Source organism: Melanostigma gelatinosum (genome assembly GCF_949748355.1).
Source record: "Melanostigma gelatinosum genome assembly, chromosome: 3".
NCBI classification, from domain to species: domain Eukaryota; kingdom Metazoa; phylum Chordata; class Actinopteri; order Perciformes; family Zoarcidae; genus Melanostigma; species Melanostigma gelatinosum.
Window position 1 is genome coordinate 2615352 of NC_136636.1, and position 21629 is coordinate 2636980.

Here is a 21629-nt window from a genome sequence, read left to right on the forward strand (position 1 = left end):
TATTTTGAATGTATTCTTTATTTCACTAATTTAAATGATTTAATTTGGTTTCATTTTATATTGTTATTTTATGTTTTCTATTTTTCAATTTTTTTGTATTTACATTTTTATTTGTATCATAATTTTAGTTTGTCCATACGTTCATCTTTTTATTTTCATTTTTTAACTTTTATTTTATATTTGTATGTATTTTGGTGTCGATATGTGTGTGTTTATTTGTATTTGTTTTATGTGTATTGTGGTGGTGGAGGGTGATTAAGACCTCTCCAGTAGGAGGCAGTGACGGGGCGATAAACACGTCACGAAACCGGAAGCTGGAGAAGAAGCCGCAGAAGTACTTCCGGTTTGTGTCGGCGTGTGTGGATCGTTTTAGTTTCCCCTCAGTTCGTGCTTTTTTAACAAACGGATTCTTCATAAACACATAAAAAAGCAGCAGCAGCAGAAATGGTAAGCAGCTGATCTCCAGTCTGACTCTGACTAGTTAGGCTAGTTAGCATGCTAACCTGTTAGCCACAGTTTAGCATGCTAACTTCAACAGTCTCTTAGAGTCAGTTAAATATTCACTAGCTTCTGGTTTGGATTCTCAATTTATTAAATAATACTTTGAGCAATTTATTTTATTAGATTTTATTATACAATACAGTTTCAGGTTATATAATTTGAATTATATTGAATTCATAATATTTATATAATGATTTAATAATATTGTCTGTATGTTTGATGTTTTCTTCATGTGTTGTTATAACATCTGTCCTTTTCCACAGGCGCGTAACGCTGAGAAGGCCATGTAAGTATTCACTGTGTACTCTGTATATACTCTGTGTACTCTGTATATACTCTGTATACTCTGTACTCAAAGCAATATTTCCTCACACACGCATAATTCATTTTGGATGTTTAATAATTTAATCGAACAGCTGCTTTTATTAATATTTAGACTTTCTCGATGACTTGATGAATCCTTTAAGGTTCCTGGAACCAACAAATGTTTGAAACATGATTAATTGATCATCAGAATAGATTTATCACAAATATCACATGAGGAAACAAAGTTCAAGCTCAAAAAGGATTGTGGCGTTCTACTGTCTTTAACTGTGGTTCTACTGTCCTTAACTGTGGTTCTACTGTCTTTAACTGTGGTTATACTGTCTTTAACTGTGGTTCTACTGTCTTTAACTGTGGTTCTACTGTCCTTAACTGTGGTTCTACTGTCCTTAACTGTGGTTCTACTGTCTTTAACTGTGGTTCTACTGTCTTTAACTGTGGTTCTACTGTCCTTAACTGTAGTTCTACTGTCTTTAACTGTAGTTCTACTGTCTTTAACTGTAGTTCTACTGTCCTTAACTGTGGTTCTACTGTCCTTAACTGTGGTTCTACTGTCTTTAACTGTGGTTCTACTGTCCTTAACTGTGGTTCTACTGTCCTTAACTGTGGTTCTACTGTCTTTAACTGTGGTTCTACTGTCCTTAACTGTGGTTCTACTGTCCTTAACTGTGGTTCTACTGTCCTTAACTGTGGTTCTACTGTCCTTAACTGTGGTTCTACTGTCCTTAACTGTGGTTCTACTGTCCTTAACTGTGGTTCTACTGTCTTTAACTGTGGTTCTACTGTCTTTAACTGTAGTTCTACTGTCCTTAACTGTGGTTCTACTGTCCTTAACTGTGGTTCTACTGTCCTTAACTGTGGTTCTACTGTCTTTAACTGTAGTTCTACTGTCCTTAACTGTGGTTCTACTGTCCTTAACTGTGGTTCTACTGTCCTTAACTGTGGTTCTACTGTCTTTAACTGTAGTTCTACTGTCCTTAACTGTGGTTCTACTGTCCTTAACTGTGGTTCTACTGTCCTTAACTGTGGTTCTACTGTCTTTAACTGTGTTCCTCCGCCGTGTCTCTCAGGACGGCTCTGGCTCGGTTCAGACAGGCTCAGCTGGAGGAGGGAAAAGTCAAGGTCAGGTTCTACTCTGTGTTCTACTGTGTTCTAGTCTTTTCTACAACATGAAGTATTGTACCGTTTCTTCAGTACGTCAAAGCATGTGTTGAACACCATTGTAGCCTCTGTGTGGCTTTGTTGTAGCTTCAGTGCTCACCTTCACCTGTCTGTCTGTATGATGATGTTCACCTGTCTGCAGGAGAGGAGACCTTTTCTGGCATCGGAGTGCAATGAACTTCCGAAAGCAGAGAAATGGAGACGACAGGTACACGGATACTAGAACATGATGCACTGTGATTGGCTGTTTGTTAATGAAGTGCACCCTGGGAGTCGTAGTTGACTGATCTCCTTTGGCCTAAATGCTTTTCATCAAAGAACCAGATATTGTCAAACTCAGTTATTTTGTTTTAACACAAACTATCAGTGACACTGAACATGAAGCAGACAATCTAATGTGTGTGTGTTCCAGATCATTAGTGAGATCTCAAAGAAGGTTGCTCAGATCCAGAATGGTGAGTATTTATATAAAATATGAAACAAAGAACATTAATTCACATTGATAAACTGTGACAGATGTCAGATCAGATTATAAACACTCTGACCTGTCTGTTTACAGCTGGTCTCGGGGAGTTCAAGATTCGGGATCTGAATGATGAGATCAACAAGCTGCTTAGGGAGAAAGGTCACTGGGAGGTCCGGATCAAAGAGCTGGGAGGACCAGACTACGCGGTAAATAAACAAAAGTTTGGGAGATATTGTTTGATGTCCGTTTTGTGAGGTACCGATGGCACATTTGTGAGTTATTGATGGCGGGTCTGTGATTTTCAGCGCGTCGGTCCGAGGATGTTGGACCATGAGGGGAAGGAGGTTCCTGGGAATCGAGGATATAAATACTTTGGAGCAGCCAGAGACCTGCCTGGAGTCAGAGAGCTGTTTGAGAAGGAGCGTACGTAAACTTCGTCTTTGCTGTATTGTTTCATATCAAACCATCACGGTACCGTCGTCTGATTGGTCCTCTCTGATCATGTGACTCCCAGCTGCCCCGGCGCTGAGGAAGACGAGGGCGGATCTGATGAAGGAAGTGGACGCAGAGTATTATGGCTACAGAGACGAAGACGACGGAGTGCTGCTTCCTCTGGAGGCTCAGTACGAGAAACAAGGTTTGATTAGTTATACATTTAGATTAATTTATTTAGTATAAAGTGAGATTATACAATTCAACAAAATTGTATTACTTATTATATTAATATTATTACATGATCCTGATTCATGACTCCTGAGGAGAACATGAACGATTCTAATGAGGCGTGTTGTGTGTTAAGCTGTGTTGGAGACGGTGCAGAAGTGGAAAACAGAGAAAGATTCTCGTCTGTCAGGAGACAAGCAACCGGAGGAAGAGGAGGAGGAGAGCATCTACACGGTCCACAAGGAAGAGGTGAGCCGTCCCTTTACATCCCAGGAGTTCTGTAGAATTGTGGCCGCACACACATATCCAACTTTCTTTGAGCAGATTTACAGACAGTTGGGGTGGTGGGTGAAGCTATTTGTGTAATTTCCTGTCACTGATGTGTGTGTTTTTTGTGTGTGTGTGTTTGCAGCCTGATGATGAGGAGAGTCGGGATGAGGAGGAGGGAGAAGAGGGCGGAGGCACCTTCATTGCACACGTACCTGTTCCTTCACAGAAAGAGGTGAGAACACACACACACACACGTTTGTCTTTGTGTACATGTGAGGACCATTGTTCACATCATGCATATCCAGGACCTGACCCCATAATCCAACCTCCAGATGTAGATGTCTTTTAACCAAACCCTCACAATTCTTTGGACGCAGTAATTACTTTTTTCTGTGGTTGCGATGCATGTTCATGTATTTCAGGTGTGGAAGAACATCTTTGTAACGCAGGTCACCGTGTCACAGGACCCTGTTTACTGATTGGCTGATGATATTCTCTGGTCACAATCCGGCGGCAACCTCCGGTTCAGAGTAGTCAATGTGGAAGAGTCTTAAAACGTGCATTCTCTCTAGTGTCCACCAGGGGGCGACTCCTCTGGTTGTCTATGAGAAAATGACTCTACTTCCCTCTTGATTTATTACCTCAGTAAACATTGTAAACATGAGTTTATGGTCTCAATCTCTAGTTCCAATACTTCTTCAATACAGCATGATGTTCATTTAGTACATTATGGTCCATTTAGAGTCAAACAGACCATAAAGCAGGGGATGCTTTAGGGCGGGGCTACACAGTGATTGACAGGTCACAAACCAATGGGTGATGTCAAGATGACTACACCTACTTCTTATATACAGTCTATGGTCACAATTTCTCCCAACTTTTGGTTTTAGTTCAGCTGTACTTGAAGCCAACGGAGAAATGTCAAAAACTGCAGTTCTTTAAATGACCACTTGAGGCTGCCTCCTGAACCAAGTCAATCCCCATAGACCGCCATGTTAAAATGCCCAACTTTCTGTCTTTCAGGTGGAGGAGGCTCTCGTCAGGAGGAAGAAGATGGAGTTGTTGCAGCGTTACGCCAGCGAGACTCTTCAGGCTCAGAGTCAGGCGGCCAGAACTCTGCTGGGACTGTAACCCCATCTGTCTGTCTGTAAACCCCGTCTGTCTGTCTGTAAACCCCGTCTGTCTGTCTGTCTGTCTGTAAACCCCGTCTGTCTGTCTGTAAACCCCGTCTGTCTGTCTGTAAACCCCGTCTGTCTGTCTGTAAACCCCGTCTGTCTGTCTGTAAACCCCGTCTGTCTGTCTGTCTGTCTGTCTGTCTGTAAACCCCGTCTGGCTGTCTGTAAACCCTGTCTGTCTGTCTGTAAACCCCGTCTGTTTGATGATGTAAATATCAGCAAATATTTTTACCTGTTTCTTATTAAAACGTTCTTCAGCTCAGTTTGTTGTTCTCGTCGTGTTTTTGTTGATTCCAGTCCCATTAAATCTGTCCTCCCTATGATGTTATTTTTTTTTATCCAGATAGAGAAAGGCTTAATGTGATATTATTTAATTCACGGTTGGGTTCGGTACGATACAGTGGAGCCACGGTTCGGTACGTTTCGGTACAGTAGAAAACTATAAATGCCAGAGAAATGTACTTTATTTTCAAATATATTTATTCATTACAACTAACATCATGAAGTTATTCTTTGACTTTGAACAATGATGGAACTATACCTGAGTGACTCATCTTCTGGGGTGTCTTCTTAGCAACACACAAGCATAAAAAACTAAAGCTGCTCCTTAATGTTATGTAGTATTGTTACTTACATCTTGCTTACATCTTGTATTGTTACTTAAATCTTGCAAAAGATATTTTTAATCTCAATGGGACTACCTGGTTAAATAAAGGTTTTTAAAAAAAAAGAAATAACATCTGTCACTAACACAGAGCTGCTCTACCTGTCCACAGGTGTGCACAGGTGTCTATAACCCTCGTTCCCCGCTGCCTTGTGACCGCAGCAACGGGGGTCACGGAAACTGTTCCACGCTCACAGAGACCTGGCGCTGGAGCTCGAGTTGGTGGAGCCAAATCACGTGGTGGAGGACGTGGAGGCCGCAGTCGACCTGCTGCTGCAGCAAGAGAGCTCTGTTACCTCTGACACCTGACCTCTGACCTCTTTATGGGCCCCTACCAGGCTGCAACCTCCCGTTCTGCCGAGTGAAGGCACTGCCGAAGTGTCTTAAAACTTGCATTCTCTCTACTGACCAGCAGGGGGCGACTCCTCTCGATGAAATACGAAGTCTGATTGTATAGAAGTCTATGAGAAAATGACTCTACTTCTCTCTTGATTTATTGCCTCAGTAAACATGAGTTTATGTCTCAATCTCTAGTTTCAAGTCTTCTTCAACACAGCATGATGTTCATTTCGTAAATTATGGACCAATTAGATTAAAATAGACCATAAAGCAGAGTATGCTTTAGGGTGGGCTTACTGTGATTGACAGGTCGCTGCTGCTACCAGAGCTGTATACGGCGTCTTTACGTCACTCTTCAGCATTACAAATATGGTCACTTCCGGTCATTGTTTGCAAAAAAAGCCGTATACCAAGATGGCGACAGCGAAATCGCTGAACTCGAGGCTTCATAACCACAAACCAATGGGAGATATCACGATGACTACGTCCATTTTTTATATACAGTATATTGATGGGCCCCTAAAACCTGCAGGATGAGGGTCACGTGACCTTCGGAGACATCTTAAAGGCACAGCTAATGTTCTATCAACAAATGTGCATCGGACTGGTGGGCAAAAGCATCATTCTCCTCCAAAAATATAACGCGAGCAAAGTAAGCGGTGGTCCGTCACTGCGGTCTGTTGTGTTCCACAGATCGCTGTAATCAACATCGCAGAATGATCAAAGCAGCGGAAATTTGTGTGACCCGTTTGCTAATGTAAAGCAAATTTTAAATGTTGGCCAAACCATGAATTTCAATCTTCCGGGTCCCATACATGATGCAAAATACTTTTTCCCCATAGACTCACATTGGGAACGAGATGTCTGTAACAGTTTTAAAATGCTCTAACAACTGAATTCAGAGTTATTCTCACGATATATGTCGACAGTGTATTAACGGCTGTATCAGTATGTCCTCCCGTCTGTGACACACAGCTGATACGTAATAACTGGTTTATAACAGACTGTAATGTAAGCAGAGCTAAGTGTTGTCTGCCATATAAACAGACAATTAATTATGTTGTCGTAAAACACAGCTGTAATAATATAAGTGTATGACGTTTATTTACACCTACGGATTATAAAGTAACATCAGTCTCAAAATCAGTTTAAAACGTAAACTCACAAAACAACTCGGTCAGACTCTGACTGTAGGTAATAATAAAGAAGTCAGCTGGTGGTGCATGCCAGCAGATTAAGTGACTAACAGTAGTGCTAGCTTGGCCGTCCCCCCACTGGTCACATGAGCTTCACCTTACAGGTGGTAGCTGCCCATCAACAGTCCTCCCAGCTGATGGTCTCAAACACACCTGTGACCACCTGAGTTTACAAACATTCACCTGTGACCTTTCAACGTTTAATAAACGAATAATCTCACTATTCTTTGATGCTCTCCACATCTGAGCTGATTAATGTCAGACATCTAATTTATGTGTAATATTATGTTGATTGTAAACACCTGAATACTTTCGTACTTTGTATTTTACTGGAATAAAAAAAAACATCTGAAAAAATGAATGATACTTGAATTCATTCTCCTTGGATTGTTCGAATAAGAATTACAGTAAATAAACAAATATGTCTGCAGTTTGAATTATGGACTTGTTTCAAACACACACACATACATCACATACAATTTACTTCATTGTAATATTATAAAATGGTATACAAACACAGCAACAGCACCGTCAGGGGACTGGACCAGAAACAAAAGCACACGTTGATATAAATGATTGGAAAACAAATAGGAATGAATTAATAAATAAAGACAGAGGAGGCAAGAGTGAAAACACATAAACACATGATATATTACAAATATGACATTTTCTATTTGCTACAGGGAAGTGTTTGCTTAATTATGCTTCGTATTTCTTATACATAAAATATATTCTACATGGAATATTGATTTGCTCTTTATTAGAGACCCAAAATATTTAAATGAATCCAGTGTTTTTACTCACAGTTTAACCAATTTCTATAAAACTATTTGTCTGCCAGTAACGATCTGATCAAATGTTCAATTATAAGGATATAATGTTCCACTGCCATGTTTCTACAGTAGCCCAGAAAGGACAAACAAACAGTGGCTTTTTTATTTTACCTGAAGAACACCTTTGTTCTCCGATATGTTTGGAAAGGTTGAAAGTTCAGTTGGATGCAATCTGCAAACTCATCACTTATACACAGCTCCTTTATAGGCTGAGATTGAAAGATCCATAAGATTATTTAAAGATATTTATAGGATATATTATGGATACATATATTTAGTTTTATTTCATTTGACGTGATAAAAACTTTCTTAAATCATCATTTCCAGGTTCATTCTTTTATTTTGGGTTTCAGCAACAGCACTTCTCTCCAAACACCAATCAGAGTAAAACTACATTATAACACAATGTAAAGAAGACTATTTAAAACATTGGAAGATCATAATGTTATCTGGTTCTAAAATGATATAATGAATTGACAGAAAAACACTTCTTTTGAAAAATCCAACTCAGTTTTATCTTGCTGCCCAATATGTGTCAACATGCCACAACGTGAGGGACAGTTGGTTGAAATGTAATTGTAATATTGTTAATATATCATTATTACATAACAATTGTAATGTCATGTTTATGTTGTGTTAATATTCCTGTTAATATTATTGTGTACTTTTTTTATTTTGATGCTTTGGAAACATTGTTTTTTCTGAAATGTTCATGCCAATAAAGCCACGGTTAGTTGAAACGTGTATTTCTCTATAAATTAAGTGTTTTGATACTTTCACATTATTTATAAAGCTTTTAGATCAGTTTTCTAATGAATACAAAATTAAAAGACAGGAAAATGAAGCTTTTTATAGTATGATACCGTTAACACTATTCCATCAAATAAATAATGTATTAACATTTGTATTTTTCATCAAACGTAGAAGCTACGTGGAGAAGTGACCTGCTCAAAATGGCGGCGGGAGCAGGACGTATCGTAACAGGAAGCTGGACACCAGCTGCGCCTGCGCAGTGGCTCACTCTGGGTCCCTGTAAAGATGTCTGAGCAGGCGGGGAGGGAGCGGAGCGGAGGACCCGAAACAAACTGACAGAACCCGCGACTCTCCGCAATTTAACCAGTCAAGGTAAGGTCAGGCGGCCGTGCGGAGCCGCACCAACGGGACTGACACGCGGCGGAAGGCTTCGGCCTTCAGATGAGCCGTATTAACCGCGCGCAGGGCGGCTGAGTTTGTAGTAAAGACCAGAAATGATGTGCAGGACGCGCAGCGCTGTGGCAGGGGCGTGTCCGCCATCTTGTCTGAAGTGGCGCCTTAAACAGCAGCTGTCGCTTTTGAGCGGAGACCGGTCGGGTACCGCAAAATGGCCGTTAATGGCGGGACGGGACTTAAAAAGACGTCCCCGTTCGCCTCTCTGTGTTTTAAGTAACTTTAGCCCGGTTCGGACCCGCTGTGGACCGACACTGAGAGCCGGTGTATCCGTGTCTTCAGCCGCAGCTTTTGTGTTGTCCTCCTCCTTCACCCCCCCTTTCCTTTTTCACCCCCCCTCCTCTTCTTCTCTTCCTCCGTGTTTGTTTGGAAAAGCCTGCCCAGGCTGCGCATGCGTGTTACCACCACAGCGCTCGTTCCTGCGTATGAGAAGGAAAACATCGGGATTATTTAATGAATTAATCACAGCCGCTTTCATTTTACTACATGTACACAGACAATGTGTTTGATGAAAATATTGATTATTAAAAAAATCTGATTTTAAAACTGAACGGTCCGTTTACCGCCACATTCTGACGGTCCGTGATCAGCGTGCTCACGTCAAATCTGTCGCTATTTTCGATTAATTTGATTATTTTCCTTATTAATGGATTTATCTGTATTCATCTATTTCTATTCATCGGTTTTATCTCGCTAATCTACAAACCTTTCAACATATAAAATGTCACAAACTGAGACAAATGTCCCGTCGGTTTTTCAAAATAAAAGATCATCTGTTTACTATTAAAGCAGATAATCCTCAAATCAATCAATACTGGAAGACATCATCATCTGTTCTACCAAGAATAGTTTTAGAACATCACACACCATCAGTGTAACGTTTCTCATTAAAACTAGTGTTACAACAATAAACTTCTAATAACTGTTTTAAAAAGGGGAAAAAGACGAATTATTTCCCTTTTTCAGAATACAAAAGCCCAAAATGTCCCAGCTTCTCCAATGTGACAAAATCATTTATCCCTGATTAATAATAACATGCTAAATAACTAAGTATGTGAGTTTACATGTAAGCAGCACTATAGCATGTTGAGTTAAATGGAGAATAATATGTGCTGTGAGCATGTAAGATATTGATTATTAACAATGAATGTCTGCTGCAGGTCCGGACAACCAGACTGTTCTTGTCTGCACCTTTTTAAATCTTAGTTAACGGCTAACGATCAAATGTTCACTTCAGTTACATTATGATGCCTTCAGGCTCTGCTCAGTGAAAATGAGTACTGGCTGAAGGTAAATTATAACGTTATCATGATGTGTTATAATTTAAACCACACAGACTGTATATAAGAAGTGGACGTAGTCACCGTGACGTCACTCATTGGTTTGTGGATTGATGTTGTGAAGCCTCAAGTTCGGCAATTACACCGTCCCCATCTTGGATTATGGCCGTCGCCATGTTGTTTTTGAAATGCGAGGAGTGACTTAGAGCTGCCATATACGTCTCTGGTAGAGACCTGTCAATCACCGTGTAGTCCTGTCCTAAAGCTTCCCCTGCTTTATGGTCTGTTTGACTCTAAATGGACCATCATTTACTAAATGAACATGCTGTATTGAAGAACACTTGAAACGAGAGATTAAGACATAAACTCATGTTTACTGAGGTAATAAATCAAGAGAGAAGTAGTGATTTTCTCATAGACTTCAATACAACCAGAGGAGTCGCCCCCTGATGGATAGTAGAGAGAATTCAGGTTTTAAGACTTCATTATTGGCTTCAATCAAATGAAGAAAAATCTGAAACCTTTGCACATGAGTGTCTGGAGCATAACCCAACGATATTTATCATTATTGATGGGGATCCGTATCAGATATGTTTGATGATGTGACGGTTTTATGTACAAAATAATCCATATGTTTTCTCATTCTGTAGTTCTTGTATCGTAAATTATAAATCCAAGGTATCACCATTGTTTTATTTTGAAAGATATTAAAGTGTGTCTTCCTGTCCAGGCAGTCGATGTCATTCTGACGAGCAGCTGAGATGTCCAATGACAGCCAGGGATCGGTGAAAGGGGAGGCGGCCATCATGCCGTCTCCCTCTGGCTCCGCCTCCTCTCAGGAACCGCCCCTTTCTCCGTCCACCACATCCAAACCACCTGAGCTCCCAGGTACACCTGTCTGTCTGTCTGTCTGTCTGTCTGAGGTTTCTCTACCTGTCTCTCTCTGTGACGTGTCTGTCTGACAGATGAACTGGTCCAGGCTGGATGGTGTAAGTGCTGGTGTGTCTCTCTGACCTGTCTCTTTATGTCTCTTGCTCTCTCTGTCCTGTCTGTCTGACAGATGAACTGGTCCAGGCTGGATGGTCTAAGTGCTGGTCTCGGAGGGAGAACCGACCATATTATTTCAACAGATTCACCAATCAGAGCCTGTGGGAGGTCCCAGTGCTGGGTCAGCATGATGTCATCGTGAGTAATGTCACTGTTTCCTTTTTAATGTGTGAGGTGAAAGGACAGGTGCATGCAGTCGTTTAACAACAAGAAGTTAGTTGTTGAAAATGTAAACAAACATCAGAATCTTAGTATGTGAACACATATATTTTTTCATTGCTCTCACTGTATGGTACATAGTGTATACAGCTAGTTTGTAGTTTAGAACTGAGTCTGTCTGTCTGCAGTCTGATCCTTTAGGTCTGAATGCGGCTCCTGCTGAGGGCGGAGACAGTAATCTAGGTAATGGTAAGAGGAAGAGGAGGAGCTCTGAGGAGCAGGGGGCGGTGCCTAACAACATCAAAAGAGCCAAGGTAAGAAGAGAAAAAACGCTCTTGGATCGGTTCATGACAGTTCAACGAGTGACCGGTGTGCAGTGGATTGTGGGAAACTGAGTCCTCTAATTTATTTAACATCATATTATGTTGCTTCCAGGTGGAGCTCACCACCCCCATCTCTCCCAGCACCCCCGGGGTCAAACCCTTGAACTTCGCCCCAGAGGACAAACCGGCCCAACCAGCCACACCCACACTGCCAAGCCCCGCCCCCGCTGTATACAGGCCAGCTGTGTGAGTGCTGAGGCCACGCCTCTCCCTGTAACCCTAACCCTAACCCCCTAACCCTAACCCTCTTCCTCATTCATAATTATTCAATATATATTGTGATAATTATTAGATTTAATCTTTATGTTGTTAAAGTTGTTTATTGTTGTTTTTAGTATTTACTGGGATCTGGATGCCCAGACCAACGCGGTGATCAGAGAGCACCCCCCTGCCAACCACCTGCTGCCCCCCCACCCTGAGATGGAGCTGCTGAGAGCTCAGCTGGTCACCAAACTTCGGCAACACTACCACGAGCTGTGTCACCAGAGAGAAGGTACGTTGGGTCTCTGGAGGTCAATCCAGAACTCATCCAACAATAGTCACGCATGTTTTTTTTGAAACCGGGAGGCGGTACACTTCCGCCATGAACTGCTGCACAAACAAAACATATATGGTGGAAGACTGGAGGTTTGGTGGTGCCAGTGGACATTAGAGGCTACAGAGGATGTCACATGTGTACAGATTGTAAAGCCCTCTGAGGCAAATTTGTGATTTTGGGTTCTACAAAATCAATTGAATCCTCTCTCTCGCTCTCTCTAAAATATTCAGAGGACCGCCGTCCCAAATAAATACGAAGAAATTAACGTCACATGACAAAAACAGGAAAAAAGAAACTTTTAGAAAGCTGCTGTTTTGTTGTTACCTTCTGAAAGTCCATGAACAAGTAAGTAAGTCTGTCTGTGGTTCAGGTATTGATCCACCCCGGGAGTCGTTCAACCGTTGGCTGCTGGAGAGGAAAGTGATCGACAAAGGCCACGACCCCTTACTGCCGAGTGACTGCGACCCCGTCGTCTCCCCGTCCATGTTCAGAGAGATCATGAACGACATTCCCATCAGGTACCTGTCTGTCAGTCAGTCACTTCAAACCTTCTGTTATGTAAATGTTTCATCTTACCCATTATGATTTATTGTCATAGTGATGATGTGTTGTTATTTGTGTGTTTGTGTCTAAAGGTTGGCACGTATCAAGTACAAAGAGGAGGCCCGGAAGCTGCTGTTTAGATACGCTGAAGCTGCCAAGCGGATGATTGACTCCAGGTAGGTTAACAGCGGACCAATCAGAGCTTTATCCTGATGATGAACTAACCTTTGACCTTTTTTAAAAGGAGCTCTGTCGACCCCTTTTCTGTTACTAGACATGATGACTTATTTTTGTGGGCGTAGTGCTGGTGGAGGCAGAATAATTCTATTAACACGTTACTTAATGCTGGGTAGCAAGTTTTGTTGACAAGACTGGAGCCCCAGAGAGCTTGTCCATCTCTTGAGCTGGCTAGTTAGCTAGCTAGCTAGCTAGCTAGCTTGTCCATCTCTTGAGCTGGCTAGTTAGCTAGCTAGCTAGCTAGCTAGCTAGCTAGCTTGTCCATCTCTAGAGCTGGCTAGCTAGCTTGTCCATCTCCTGAGCTAGCTGGCTAGCTAGACTCCAGAGCTCCCGTCTGCCCTCCTCCCAGCGAAGTAACCTCATAGCGGGCGAGGAGTGAGGCAGCGGGACCGTTACACGTCAGCCCCAATGTTGGGCTCATATTCTGTAACCAGTGTAGCATGAAAGCATGGCGTAATTAGCAAGTTAGCTAAGTAGCCAGATGGCGGCTAGTTAGTGTGCTAATTTAGTGGTGCAGCAGCCGTGAGCTCAGTAGGTTAGCAGAAGGCTAAGCTAAACTGTTAGCAACATCGTTTCTCCATCTCTGAGAGGCTTAGCTGATATTGTAGCTCGCTAGAGCCATCAATCACAATTTATTTTCTCAAATGTATGCAATATCCATTTTGGCACCCAACAACACATCAAGCAATCAACACCAATATATCTTTACATAGCTAATAGTTGTTTGCTGCTATATTAACCTTTTGATCTGTGCAGGAATGCGAGTCCAGAGAGCAGGAAGGTGGTGAAGTGGAATGCTGAAGACACCATGAGCTGGCTGCGCCGAGATCACTCCGCCAGCAAAGAGGACTACATGGTAACCTTTGACCCTGATTCATACTGTAGTCTTCTTCTCAAGACATGTCGTCTCAGGGTGTTTTCATGACTAACTTACCTGGCTCCAAACACGCGGCAACCTTCCGGTTCTGCCGAGTAAAGCCGATGCGGAAGTGTCTTAAAACTTGCATTCTCTCTAATGTCCACCAGGGGGCGACTCCTCTGGTTGTATAGAAAATGACGACTTCTCTCTTGATTTATTACCTCAGTAAACATGAGTTTATGGTCTCAATCTCTAGTTTCAAGTCTTCTTCAATACAGCATGATGTTCATTTCATAAATTATGGTCCATTTAGAGTCGAATACACCATAAAGACAAGTTCACTGTGCCAGGATGTAATGTAGTTTCTGTGTGTGTGTGTGTAGGACCGTCTGGAGCACCTGAGACAACAGTGTGGTCCTCACCTCACCGCTGTCGCCAAAGACTCTGTGGAGGGAATCTGCTCCAAGATCTACCAGTTGTCTGTAGATTACAGCCGCCGGATGAGGCAGACGCATCTGAGTCTGCTGCACGACCCCCCCACTGGTACACAGACACACTCACACACACACCTGAGGCTACAACCACACCACTACGTTTTGAAACGCATACGTTCGGGTCTTGATTGGGTCTCATCAGTCATGACGTGTAATTCCCTGATTCGTCCCGCCCCTTTTTCCGCATGAAAACAAACATCACCCTCAAAGTATTGCTGACCTTGTTGTTTACGCTGGCAGCTGTTGTGTGGTTTATTTTGCATTTTATAAAGCTACTACTGCCACACATTCGCAGGAGGTAAGCTATTTTAGCGTACCCAGTGTACGTGAATAGTCATGTGATATGCTTTTTTTAGAGGTGGTAGTATGCACCGAGATTATTTCGCTAAAACGCTCATCTGGACAGAGATCATTTATAATGTGTTGTTGTTTGTGTGTTTGTTCAGAGGCCAGTGCGTCCCCCCAGCAGTCCCGTTTGGTCTACTGTTACCCGGTGCGTCTGGCGCTGCCCTCGCCGCCCCTCCCCCGAGTCGAGCTGCACTTTGAGAACGATGTGGCCTGTCTACGCTTCAGAGGAGAGATGGTCAAAGTCAACAGAGGACACTTCAGCAAACTGGTCAGTGCCGATTTAAATTAACTTAAAACTTTAACGGGGAAACTTATCCAGGAAGTCTTGAGTTTGATTGACAGAAGCTTAAAAGCTATTTTAAGAAAAGGATCAAGTAGTGCAGATGCAAACAGGTGAACATGGAGGAAGTGTTCAGGATGTGTTTATGACTTTAACTTAATGTCATCAAATATAAAATGGGAGATATTTTTGCTCAGTATTCAAGAAGTTAAGCTAGTTCCACGTTCAGCAGCTAAAGTCCACCAGCAGAAGGCAACATTGTTTTAGTGAAATGTAAATTTGTCTCAGCGTGCGTTTGTCCCTCTTTCTGTCTGATTCAATTCAATGTGCTTCATTGGCATGAATGTAACAAGGCCAATATTGTCAAAGTGTCAAATACCAATGTGATTAAGCAGAGAAGGAACAAGATAACGATTCATAAAATAAACAATAATGTATACGCTTGCTTATGGTGGGTGTTCTGTGAGAGACTGTTGAAGTTTGTGTTGATGTCGTCTGTCTGTGTCTCCAGGAGTTGTTGTACAGGTACAGCTGTATAGACGATCCTCGCTTTGAGAAGTTCCTGACCAGAGTCTGGTGCCTCCTCAAGAGATACCAGGTCAGCTGACTCTCTGTTACCCAATCAGGGTATGTGTTTGGTAACGACTCTGGTAATTGGTGAGTTAATGAGTTGTGTGTGTTTGTCCAGGTGATGTTTGGCAGCGGCACTAACGAGGGGACGGGTCTGCAGGGGGCTCTGCCGGTGCCGGTGTTCGAGGCGTTGATTCGACAGTTTGGGGTTTCCTTCGAGTGTTTCGCTTCGCCGCTCAACTGCTACTTCAAACAGTTTGGCTCCGCCTTCCCCGACATCGACGGCTTCTTCGGATCCAGAGGGTGAGATGGGTGTTAACACCTCTAAACTCTGTCTGTCTGTCTGTCTGTCTGTACCTGAGAGGTTCTACTCCATCTCTGGAGTATGCTCGTTGGACTTTGGGTTTAGTACTCTATCGTGAATCCCATTGTTAAAGCACAGCCTCCTTTTTCAAAACTTTACAGTAGTAGTACAGAATTATTAACCCTGTGTGTGTGTTTTCAGGCCGTTCCTGTCTTTCCGTCCAGTCAGCGGCTCGTTTGAAGCCAACCCTCCGTTCTGTGAAGAGCTGATGGACACCATGGTGGCACACTTTGAGGTCCGTTCAATACTTTATATACTAGTTTTACCGTACTGGTCCTCCCGGTTTGAATGGTTAAATTGGGCTCAGCAGGATCTTCACCTATGCTGTACGTGGACCTAAACTGGGCTCAATGGGGTCTTAAACTGGACTTCAATGGGAAGAAAAGGTTTCACACTCCGGTACAGTAGGTGGCGGTATGCACTATGCAAGTTGGTTGCCAGCCGCCAATGGAATTTAAAGAAGAAGAAGAAGCCATGTACAGCTTCTTAACACCGTCTACTACCAACGTACATTTATAACAAATACCACACATATTACGGTAGTCAGCGTTGCATACGTGTCTGACCTAAATACCTTTTGTTGTCTTTGTTCATCCTGCATCGCTCTTTTCTGTTCTTTAATGTAACATTACTGCCGCGACAGAGCCTCTCCCAGCTGTTAGCAGACTGTTAGCGAGCTGTACCCAGCATGCAGCTCGGCGCTGAAATTTTATAAATGTACAATTATTAGTGCTACAAATTGTTTATCTGTCACAAACTGTTGTGTCGTGGTTTTTTGCCCTGTTAAAGAGCATTAGTTGTAAATTGTTATAAAGTTATGACCATGACTAGGGGTCCCTCTCAATACAGCCAAGACAACTAGCTCCGACCGCAGTGCTTCCAGTGGCGAACAATATATTTTGCTGCCTGTTGAAGAGGCAACATCTACTCATCGTAGAAGTTGTTTCGGATGTGCACCGGTATGACCCGGTATACCGGTTCAACCGGTATACCGCCCAGCCCTACTGTGCGGCTCTAAACTGGTTTGTTTGGGTCTAAACCGGGCTGTGCTGGTGTCTACACTGGTCTTGTAGATGACAGTCAAACATATTATGGTCTGTCTCTGTCTATTAGGAGCTTTTGGACAAGTCCGCTGAGCCGCTGTCCTTCATTGTCTTCGTCCCCGAGTGGCGTGACCCCGTGACCCCAGCTCTGACCCGCATGGAAGCAAGTCGATTCCTCCGTCACCAGCTGAACATCACGGCCTTCGAACACGAGTATCGCTCTGGGAGTCAACACATCTGCAAGAGGTACCGTTACTGCACTGTACCACATGTATGAACACGGGTTTTGATCGGGAGATAGATAGATGGAAGGATAGTTGGCAGATTTAGTTCAGATTTAACAGATTCACAACATGTTTCTATAACGAAATATTCAATCTTTTATTTTATGGTGTTTAATAAAAACAGTTTGCCTGTACACAAAAGGAGACACGCATTGATGAGTTGTAGATCAGTCTGGAACCCTAAAATAAATCTATTGTTGTGCGGATTAAAAAACTAAATTATCCACCACCATAAAAACATACAAACGTGAAACACAGCAGGGCCTCGGTGCCAACATATCTTTAAGAGGTACTAATACTGAACTCTTGTGTATCTGTGTGTATTTCCAGAGATGAGATGTACTACCGGGCGGTACACGGTACTGCGGTACTCTTCCTTCAGAATGACGCCGGTTTTGCGAAGTGGGCGCCGACTCCGGAGCGTCTCGCCGAGCTGATGGCAGCGTACCGCCCCTCCCCCTCTCGCCCCGCCACCCTGGCCTCTCCTGGTCCCGCCCCCATTACCCCCGGAGACAAAGACTCCGCCCCCAAGGCCGCTGATAGGATGCAGAGTGGGGTGACGTCCCCTGGTGGTCCTGACGATAACAACAACACCAACAACAACACAACAACCACCATCACCACCAACAGCAGCAACACAAACAACAACACCACCACCACCACAAACAACAACAACAGCAGTAGTACGAGTAGTAGCAGCAGCAGTAGCAGCAGCACCAGTCCTCAAGAAAAGATGCCTGCCGTGTAATGGGGGTGGGGCTTATAGTGTGACCACGCCCCCTCGCCTGTGTAAAGTTTCTCTGTTTTTTGATCGTCTCGTCTCTTCAGATTGTCCCTCACCAACACCTGTAGCATCTGTCCACTTACCCACAATGCGGTTCTGGACCAGAGTTGATCCTTTCTGTCGGCTTTCACCGTCTCCCCTCACACATCAGCTCTTCTGATTGGAGCTTTTTCATTCACAGCCAGTTAGAAGATGTAGTTAAGCTCCAGCAATTAAAAAATAATAAAAAATAATAAAAAACCTGTGAAGTCATCTGTGACGTCACTGGAAGACTTCTGATTGGTCCCCCACACCGACAGGGCTTGGTGATTGGTTGACAAGGCAGCTATCGTTTCTATTGGACTCGTCTTTCCTCATTGAGTCGGAAAGACTCTTCAGGCCCCGCCTCCTCCGTACTCGGTGCACATCCTTCAGAGGTTGAACCCTCCCAAGTTTGTGGTGCATTGTGGGGGAAACTCATCGGGCAGGAGTCGGCGGAGCGTTCGCGGTGAGTTCATATTTACTTGTGGAAGGAGGCGGAGTCAGAACTGGGACTTGGAACTGTTCGACGATGACAGACAACTCCTCAGAGGTCTCATCAGACTTCCTGTGGTGTCATGTGACAGGTGTTGGACCAGGTGAGTTGTGAAGTGTGAGAAGTTATTTCAGGGTTCCTTGTTGTGTTTTCATAGACGGAACCCTGTTTACCACATAAAGCAGCAATTATTCTCCTCTTATTCATCCTCAAAATATTTTTCTTGTCAACTTTCTAAAAAAATATATTCTGACCTTTTCTGGAAATGTCTTCTTTTTTCCTCAACATTTTTCTTGAAAAAGTACTTTTTTTTTTCTCTCTCCCTTTTTTTTTTGACTTTGTCAAAATATATTTGTTTTAACTTTAATACTCAGAATTTTGCACAACATGAACTTGCTACCTGGCTTGATTTTAGTGAACATTAACAGGTTTACGAACGGATCTTCAAAAGAAAGCATTTAATAATAATAATGAAGAATACTCGAAGAACCAGCGACTCCTCACACTTCGTAACTCGACACCATGGATGTTTAACAAGAACTGGACATCTGACACAAAGACGCCGCATTTTTAGTTCCTAGCTTCTGTGATTTGCGGTCCGCGGAATATGCGCCTCTGGCTCCGCCCCCAAATCCGCCCTCATACTTTACATAGTGATGACGTCACACATTTTAAAAATCGCCTTTCTCGGCTTGAGGAGAAGTTTTATAAATTCAACCTTTAATGGATCAAATGATGTTGATGGAGTTGCAAGTTTGAGATTTTTAAGATGATGGTCTATGACTTTTTCCTCTTCCCATAGACTCTAAGGGGAGCTTTTTGGGGGGGGCTACTCGGGCAAAAATGGTGCCGTATCCAGTTCTTCTTACACATCCAGTCTGTTCTCTGATTGGCTGATGAGTCGTCCTATCGGGGGGCGTCTGTCTCCGGCTATGTAGACACTGTACAGTTATAAACTGATATGAAGTCTGTTGATGTTGTTTTTCTTCATCTGCTGTTTGAATTGATTTAAAAAACAAAACAATTTAATTGTATTTTTTTCTTTTTTTGATTTAATTTAACATAAAAAAGAAGATATGGAGATCTGTATTATACAGCTTATGATAGTTTGTTTTAAACTAAACCAAAGTGTGATTAAGAAAATCTATATCTTGTATGTCAAAGTAGACGTGTGTATGCATCAGTAATGCTGAAGTCTAACCAGCAGGATACTCCACATTATTTTTATAATTGTCAGCTGTTCTCTTTTCAGTAACTTGTTTGTTTTTTTTTATGTTATTTTGGGGTTTTGTTGTGCATGAAACCTTTTGGACTCTAAATGATGTTCGTAAATCCTGAATGTGTTTTTCAGGCAGAGCTTTTGGGCTGCATGGCGTCGCTGCTTCACGAGATGTTTCTTCAACTTTCTAGTTTTAGTTCTTTAAAGTTTTCTTTTAAAGGAACAGTCCAACATTTTGGTATTTTGTGTTTGAGTTGTTGGAAGGTGGATTTGTTTTTGTTTTTTATGGTGCCAAGCTAACAGTTGCCCCCTGTTTCCAGTCTTTGTGCTAAGCTAGGCTAATGTTGGACTGTCCCTTTAATATTTTTTGGAAAGCCAGAAAACCCTTTTTGGTGGAAATAGGAAATGTTTTATTGTAATTAAAACACATTGTTCTCTCGTGATTTGGATTCTCGTAATTACAATCAATTTAATTAGTTTTCTGGTCTTAATGACTTCTGCATTTCATAATTTCAAGAAAACTAATTTTTACGATTTCTATAAAATAATTACAAATATAATTCTTGTAATTACGATGAACTTTAATCACAAGATAACGGTTGTAATTTGCGAGATTTTTTTTATCCCAAAACATTTGTCTTGTACTTGAGATCCGTGTCTAATAATTACAACGTAAAGATCTCATATTTATTAGATAAAGGTCGTGTAGCTACGCAATTCATATTCATCACATAATTGATTGAACTTTATTTCTTAATTTAGAGAAAAGATTTCATGACAGATTTCTTGTATTTGTGACATCCGTATCTCATAATTACAAAATAAAGGTCTCCTAAGTGTGAGATAAAATGAATTATAATTACGAGAACTTTCTCTTAATTATGAGATACAGATGTTGTTATAACTTAAACTGGTCAAAGTTACACAATGTTTTAGTGTAATTATAATAAGGTATTTCAAGCTTTAATTCAGAGATACTTTCTCATGATTATAAGCTTATCAAACAGAAGTCACAACTACAAGAAGACTCCCACAGTTGTTTTGTCTTTCCTGAATATGATGTTTCTTTATAGTCTTGCTTGAACCCACTGAAGTCTGGTTTAAACATGAAATGACCGTCAGTGTGATGTCACGCGGCGATGCTGCACAGCTGCGAAAACGCGGCCATGTTTGTAGTCCTCACAGCTGGAGAATGTAAATACGGTCTGTCCTTTTATTCCTGCCTGCAAACACAGTGCAGCTTCACTCTCCCAGTAAAAAACATATCCAACCCAGTAACACACCTGTCCAGCTTGTCTTTCGCACGCTCTGATCATGTGATGATGTGACACGTGGTGTCCTGACAACACAGGACAAACAGGAAGTGTCCACTCATGAAAGGTCAAAGGTGAAGTAACAAATACACTTTACAAATAAGCGGGCTCAGATAATTAACACTGGTGTAATAATTAAAACTTATTCGAAATATATTAAACTGTTTATGGAGGTTATCTCCTCTTTCATCGAAAAGAATACCAGAAATAATTGAATCATTGTGTTTTTTCGTAATAACTTTCTTGGCTTACATTTTTAAGACTATATTTTCTCATATTTGAGATCTGTAATAAGTCCAGAATAAATGTAATTATGAATAAACATTCTATAGATTATCTGATAAACTGGAGAAACCAGTTGTGATCTGAATCTCTTTGCTCATAACTAATAATTGTATATTATTGTTAAAGATCTCCTAGTTATTAGGTTTTGTATTTATGCATCCCATAATTTGCATAACTCCACCACAGATTAATTAAACTTTTTTATTAATATATATATATATAATTCATATATTTTATATTTATAAATAAAATATATGTATTGTATATAATATATATTTATAATATTA

The 21629-nt window shown here is 41.8% G+C and overlaps 2 protein-coding genes across 3 annotated transcripts; both read left to right on the forward strand.

Moving 5' to 3' along the window:
* Positions 1-337: 337 nt before the first annotated feature.
* On the forward strand, positions 338-4811 carry isy1 (ISY1 splicing factor homolog). Its single transcript, XM_079266208.1, has 11 exons — positions 338-447; positions 765-787; positions 1896-1947; positions 2129-2194; positions 2399-2441; positions 2546-2658; positions 2758-2875; positions 2967-3089; positions 3252-3364; positions 3528-3617; positions 4409-4811. The coding sequence occupies exons 1-11, from the start codon at positions 445-447 to the stop codon at positions 4514-4516; spliced, it is 852 nt and encodes a 283-aa protein (XP_079122334.1). The 5' UTR covers positions 338-444; the 3' UTR covers positions 4517-4811.
* A 3812-nt stretch (positions 4812-8623) lies between these two features.
* Positions 8624-21247, forward strand: pcif1 (phosphorylated CTD interacting factor 1). 2 transcript variants are annotated; one of them, XM_079266246.1, is made up of 16 exons: positions 8624-8717; positions 10809-10966; positions 11139-11263; positions 11473-11598; positions 11720-11853; positions 12003-12160; positions 12576-12723; positions 12841-12924; positions 13742-13841; positions 14228-14387; positions 14785-14954; positions 15478-15564; positions 15655-15839; positions 16042-16135; positions 17014-17189; positions 17558-21247. In XM_079266246.1, the coding sequence occupies exons 2-16, from the start codon at positions 10840-10842 to the stop codon at positions 17973-17975; spliced, it is 2292 nt and encodes a 763-aa protein (XP_079122372.1). In that variant the 5' UTR covers positions 8624-8717; positions 10809-10839; the 3' UTR covers positions 17976-21247. The 2 variants fall into 2 exon arrangements, with proteins under 2 accessions (XP_079122372.1, XP_079122373.1); XM_079266247.1 differs by lacking the exon at positions 8624-8717 and having other exon boundaries at positions 10793-10966.
* The last annotated feature ends 382 nt before the right edge of the window (positions 21248-21629 follow it).

Bases quoted from the DNA above. Each gene is read 5' to 3' on its own strand.
- isy1 (XM_079266208.1), top strand. The intron at 788-1,895 runs GTAAGTATTCAC...CGTGTCTCTCAG, and splicing joins CGTAACGCTGAGAAGGCCAT to GACGGCTCTGGCTCGGTTCA. The intron at 2,659-2,757 runs GTAAATAAACAA...TGTGATTTTCAG, and splicing joins TGGGAGGACCAGACTACGCG to CGCGTCGGTCCGAGGATGTT.
- pcif1 (XM_079266246.1), top strand. From the start codon at position 10,840: ATGTCCAATGACAGCCAGGGATCGGTGAAAGGGGAGGCGGCCATCATG. The intron at 11,854-12,002 runs GTGAGTGCTGAG...TGTTGTTTTTAG, and splicing joins GCTGTATACAGGCCAGCTGT to TATTTACTGGGATCTGGATG. The intron at 15,565-15,654 runs GTCAGCTGACTC...GTGTTTGTCCAG, and splicing joins GCCTCCTCAAGAGATACCAG to GTGATGTTTGGCAGCGGCAC.